The sequence below is a fragment of the Buceros rhinoceros genome, unplaced genomic scaffold (genome assembly GCF_000710305.1).
Source record: "Buceros rhinoceros silvestris isolate BGI_N320 unplaced genomic scaffold, ASM71030v1 scaffold26089, whole genome shotgun sequence".
Lineage (NCBI taxonomy): Eukaryota > Metazoa > Chordata > Aves > Bucerotiformes > Bucerotidae > Buceros > Buceros rhinoceros.
The window spans coordinates 13613-19700 of NW_010430120.1; the positions used below are offsets into that span (position 1 = coordinate 13613).

Here is a 6088-nt window from a genome sequence, read left to right on the forward strand (position 1 = left end):
AAGTGCATGTTATGGCCAGTCCGCAGTGACACCTGTGCTGACCGACCCGCTATTGCCAAACAGATCTGCAACATGAAACAAACACGTTTCACGTGATGCCAGTCTGGTCCTCTCTCCTATCCAGCAGCCAATTTTCAATAAATCAGAGGAATTCAACAATCCTTGAGACTTCCACTTCTCTTTTCATTGTAAGTAGAAGTTCCCAGCACATTTAGAATCTAATGAAGCAACAAGTAAAAGACAGTAAATCTTCGCAATAGTCAAAGAAGGTTAAATGTGACTTTTAGACAAAAAATAAATATCAAGAAAGTAAGAGTATCTCATTCCCACTTACCGTTCTACACTGATCTATTTTTCCTGACAAAATCTTCAAGCCCTCCAGCACTATCAGACCAGCAATTATTGCATTAGTAGTAGCTATAGCTGGGATAATATTTCCCGCCATTGCTGTAAAATAAGAAAGAGTATGCAGATTTTTAACAGCAAATGAAAACGAGAAGTTTAGATTAGTATTTAAATAAAACATTATATTGAATCCTTACACTTGATATCAAATCTGCTCTTCATATTCATACTGAAAACATGCATCCTGAGATTCGCAGCTGAAGTAACAAAATCCATTGCAGAAGGGTCATCCTGACAAAAAGGTAATATAAAAAATATTTAAAAATCAGATTACTCTCATTGGAAAAAGTCTGCAACACATGGTTCCTAAAACCGTAAAAACAGAAAAGTTTTTTTTTTAAAGGTCTGTACAAGCTTCCATTTCAAAGTCAGTACACTCCCGCTTTCAGATGGTGCATTTAGAACCCCAGAAAGGGTTGTGACGCACTTGAACAGCCTGCCCAGGGAAGTCAGCAATGGATTCACCATCCCTGGAGGTATTTAATATAACAGGTGTGGTGCTGAGGAACACGGATTAGAGGTGACCTGGCAGTGCTGGGTTAATGGTTGGACTTGATGATCTTCAAGGTCTCTTCCAACCAAAACAATTCTGTGACTCTGTTTAGACAGAGCAGTGAAACTTGAAATACACGTATTTAGAAATTGCACTTAGTATTTTAGTAGTGATTTTGTGTATTAGTATAAATAAAATGCCTTGTATGTTCAAAATAATGTTCAAATCCTAACTCTTACAATGTTTTATGCTGTTTCAAAAACTGATGTTTCAGAAAGAAGTATTTTTACTATCTGTCTTAATACTATTCTATTGTTTTGTCCCCCCCTACATTTACAAACTCCCTTTTTTTCTTATGCCAAATGACAACAAACTGCAGGAAGAGCACACTGCCTCTGGTGCTAAAAGAGAAAATTATTTTCTTGTTTTTCTTTAGCACAACTCGTAGTGTATCACATGCCTAGTCACAGGTAATTATTATGTATTACTCAGTAGAACTCTAGCTACAAACTGCTGTATAAGAGCTTGTTTTAGAGAAAGCTAAAAAGGAAAAAATCAAGTTGCATTATTAAAATATTTTTTAAAATAATATTAACATATACTTCTGAATTTGCGCTTTTTAAAGTTGTTGAATTAAGTGATTTTACCTCACAATAGTTAATCCTTACACTCAGCAAGTTACAAAATACAGTGTTTAAAGTATGTGCTTGTTTACACATGCAAAGTGCTTTCAGTGAGGTGCTTTTGTTCTAGTAGTACCATTCGCAATTAAACTGAGTCTAATTCGTATTTGTACTGCACATGCAGAACTAACCTTATCCCATATAAGCTCTGCTCCATCACCCTTCTCAGCCAGGTGAAGTCTCAAGGTTTCAACACTCTTTGAAAATAAATGTGCATAGCTCTTGACATCGAGAACCTGCTGATCCTTCAAGACTGTGGAGGATTCATTTTGTTGGTCAGATAAGTTTTTTTCTTTGGGAAAAGAAAAATCATATTTAAGATGAGGAATGCTTAAAAATCCCACAGAAGTTCTCCCTTAAACTGCAGTAGCCCTAACGTTTTGTAACAAATCTGCATTTAAAACTGCAATATAGCTGTGATGACATCAATCACCTACAAACACACAAATTACAGCAAATGTAAATTTTCAGCAAAACTCAGCTATCAAAGAGAAACACATCAGTGCTTGAGAAGATCTCCTAGAATAAGCTGACATGTGCAATGTAAATTTTGTGCAATGTACATTTTCTACAGCCAATACTGAGTATCTAAAATAACAACTGCAAAACAGTTTTAGAAAAAACATTTTCTGTATAGACAAAACCTTCAAGTCTTCAGAAATTGCAGAGAATTAGTATGTTCATTATCAGTACTCAACCGCGACAGTGAGAAAATGTACATATCACAGAGATGCGTTAACAAACAGCAGGTATGACTTACAAATATATAGTAGGAGGAGGGACAATTACCTTGATTTTGTACCTCAGCCCAGTCCAGTGGCACTGGAGGTTTTCTTTTCCTCCACAGTTTATCCATTGTCAGCAAATATCTAATGTCATCTTTGAAAAGCTAGAAAACATAAAAAAACCAAACAAAACGCCCCACATTAAAATGAAAGGGCGGGGGGAAAAGGACATACTTTATTTTTACATCTGCTGTGAAATTGAAAAATCAGCATTAGATTTATGTGGTTTTGCTTTTCTCCTTGAAAATATTTTCAGCCACATTAATAAAAATCAAACTCCACAGGAAAAAAGAAAACAGATTTGAAAAACTTCTTATTCCCCATTCTCTAACACATAAAGCAGACACAGCTCTGATTAATTTGGGGGGGTGTGAAGTGAAAATCAAGAAACTATAGTCCAAACAGCGGGTCCATGTGCTAACGCCATCACTACAACTCTTTCATACTTTCCAATCAAATTCCAGTATAAAGTTATTACCACCTACCAACATCATGTTCTATATTCACTTCCTCTATTTATCCATTTTCAGCAACAATTTAGAAGGAAAAACCTAAACCAGTTTGTATTTTCTTATGTCAGAGCCTAGTTATACACAGGAGATGACTGATAGCTTTTAGGCCCTCAGGTCGGTTCTGATTATGACCAGTGACGCTCCTACAGAATTCAAGTTTGCCTTTTCATATTAAAAGTAATTCCAATTAAGTTTTCCCTGTGCAGCATGGACAAGCTGCTGAAGCCATCTGTACAGACACAGATGGAATGCTAGAAAACAAGCAAGTGTTGCAAAAGACCATCAGTACAACAAAATCAGTGGAAATGATAACATAATTGCATAATTGATGGTTAGCGTTAGGTGTCCAAACTGGTTTTGACTTAACTTCAAAGCACCCCATACACGTCAAATAAAGACATTTACTGCGGTAAAGAAGATACCTTAGTAAAAAGTTTCACTGGATCGTATCCAGTTGATTTAGCCCACTCCTTAGTTGAAACACGTTTAATCTCACCATCTTCATTGGATGCTCGTGCTCTGGCTTCTGCTTCTGCTGGTTCCCCTATCAATAAAGTGTTAACCAATACTTTAATTAAAAAGAAAAAAAAAAAAAGAAAAATCACATCCAGATATTCCTCCTAGAGTCAGTAATCAAGATTACTCAGGGACCATCAAAAAATTCCATGTATAGAGCTGCTATTCATTTTGCGTTTCTTTCCCAGCCACCTCCAGCAATTGCTACTGTGATTCCTAATAAGCAGCAGGTTGATATTTTCATAAATCTATTAACACCTTGACTGAACAAGAAAAATCAACTCAGAGACCAATTACTTCATGTGCAAACTTGTGGGTGTTCGCTCTGCTTTCACCAGCGCATCATTTCGTATTTATCCGCCCCAAACCCACATGATGTCTCATTGCCTAGTCTGTCTCAATTGCAAAGCTTTCTACTACTGGTTGCAGTTTGTCCTCATCGTTAGTACTCTCAGTGACTTTGCAAAAATCACGTATGCTCAACAGCGCTGGTCCCATCCCCAGTGGGAGACGCTGCTCCCGTCACCACCCATCTCTCCATCATCCTTTGCTATCCCCATGGCTACTTATGTCCTTCAAGTCCCTCACTAGAAGTTTTTTGATGTCCCCTGCAGACTCAAACCAGCATAAACCAGATGTGCTCATCCTCGGGTTTGCCAATTCCTTCAAAGCACCTGCAGAGCCATGCAAGGCCCAGCTTCCCTTTACAAAGGTTGCATTGACTCTTCCCTGACACACTATGTATGCCCACTGATTCTAAACAGCGTTATTGCTACAGACACTTTCCTCACTATAGACACGAGACCACAGCTCAGGTCTTCCTGTAATTGCCCTGGTATTAATTAAGCGGCCTTCAGTCTGCTACCTTCCAAGTATTCCAGCAGCCATTGTTTTAAGTGAGTTTATATGCCTCTCTTGTTACAACTCAGCTATTTCATCCTGCAATTCTTGTAGGAACAACTGTTGAGTGATTACTATCTGAAAATCTGAAGTCAGAGGATCCTCTAAGCTCCCTCTCCCAAGTCCATTGGATCAAACTCCATTTTGGATCAAAGGATCCAAAAGAAGCAACAAACAATGATGCTTATTCACCTTCAGAGTAACTACAGTTACTGTTCTTACAGAAAAATAGTGAATAGCTACAGAAACACCACATATTGCCTATGTAGATTAAGATTGAAAAGTGTTTGAGGCTGGAAGAATCCAAACACAATCCCTGAATTTCCTTGCAATCCTTCAGAGCTAGAGGTGGAAAATGCAGATTGACTACAAATACCACTCAGTCCTCAGTTCAAAAAACAAGCGTCTCAGCTTCAGGGAAGGAAGCATTCCATCAAATCCAAATGCAGAGGGGGAAAAAAGGCCACCGTGCGAATCCTATTTAATTTGCACTTTAAGCTCGCTTTTCACTTCGAGTTTCTGTGCACGTGGGGAAGCTCGCTGGGCTGCAGAGGGAACAGCAGTCTCTAAACAGATACAAGCCTATTCGTCTAAGTCATTTATCTTACAGCTGGATGTGTTAACTGGAACTTTATGATTAGCGAGCGTATCGATTGTGTTCCTCACAGCTTTTTACCCCCACTTCTGAGACCTAGTAGCGAATGCCCGTGACCCATCTTACACTGTATGAACAAGTTTTAACCACAGCTGGGGTGATCATTTTAATAACACTTGAGGCTGCCCATAAGGGCCACATTCCTGACAGGCGAAACTACTAAACCGTTGTCATTTTAAAGAGTATTTTTTTCACATTCTCCATGCAAAAACTTCTGGCATACACTGCGCATCAAGTTAACTTTGAAACGCTGAAATAGCTGCAGATATCTAATACGAGGGAAGTAAATCATGCATGTGTACATGAAGATCTGTAAGAGAAACTACTGTTAACAACCCCCGAACTCCTGTTGTCCAAGGGTACAGTAAATGGACTCCTCTTAAAATAAAAGGTTACAGAGTTCACTTCAATTAAGAAATGTACAGAAACAAGTCATAATCTCTGAAACAGAACATTCCAGTCACAGGGAAAGCTACCAGCTTATAACACACTCACAGGCAGCTTCAGGGTCAGCTCTGTCAGGAGAGACTTCTTGATCAGCATCTTCTTCTCCAAACAACTGGCTATGTAATAATTAAGAACAACACAACACTAGAATTTCATCATATCTGGTTAAAGACTGAAATATTTGCTTACAGACATATATCCACTTAGAATTCTTGCTATCAGAATGCCTCTTCATAGATTGCTTTTTCAATTGTTGGGATTCATCACACGTGGACTTAACAGTGACAGCACAAGATGTCCAATCCAAAAACGAATTTAGCAGAACTGTTCTGTATAACTTACTCAGCAGCTCACCTAGCCTTACATTCATATTGCAGTACTGAATTCAGTGCTTACAACTGCCCAAGATCCCAGCAAACTTTACATTAATACACGCAATAAACTGAAAAACGTGTTAACTTCACACAAAAGTGAAGAATAAAGTAACCTCAACCTACAGTGCTGTGCCAAACTACTCTGCCAGATTTTCTGTGATACTAGACCAAGGCCTAAATACTAAGTTACCTTACTTCTTTATACTAAATAAAGGAAAAAAAAAAACCCCCAAACCCCACCCCAAAACCCAGGTCAAAGAACTGGAGATTTTTGCTATAATCCACACTAATCTGAAAAAAAAAAAAAGGGGGGGGGGG

The 6088-nt window shown here is 38.3% G+C and overlaps 1 protein-coding gene across 1 annotated transcript in view; it reads right to left on the bottom strand.

Annotated features, from left to right (window-relative positions):
- Window positions 1-6088, bottom strand: part of UBA2 (ubiquitin-like modifier activating enzyme 2) — a gene marked incomplete at its 5' end in the record, with an annotated part of 13786 nt that overhangs the window by 4997 nt on the left and 2701 nt on the right. Inside the window, 6 exons of the mRNA XM_010142922.1 lie at window positions 335-447; window positions 543-636; window positions 1713-1873; window positions 2371-2470; window positions 3301-3422; window positions 5445-5512. Coding sequence (XP_010141224.1) covers window positions 335-447; window positions 543-636; window positions 1713-1873; window positions 2371-2470; window positions 3301-3422; window positions 5445-5512 — 658 coding nt within the window. The remainder of the gene's footprint in view (window positions 1-334; window positions 448-542; window positions 637-1712; window positions 1874-2370; window positions 2471-3300; window positions 3423-5444; window positions 5513-6088) is intronic.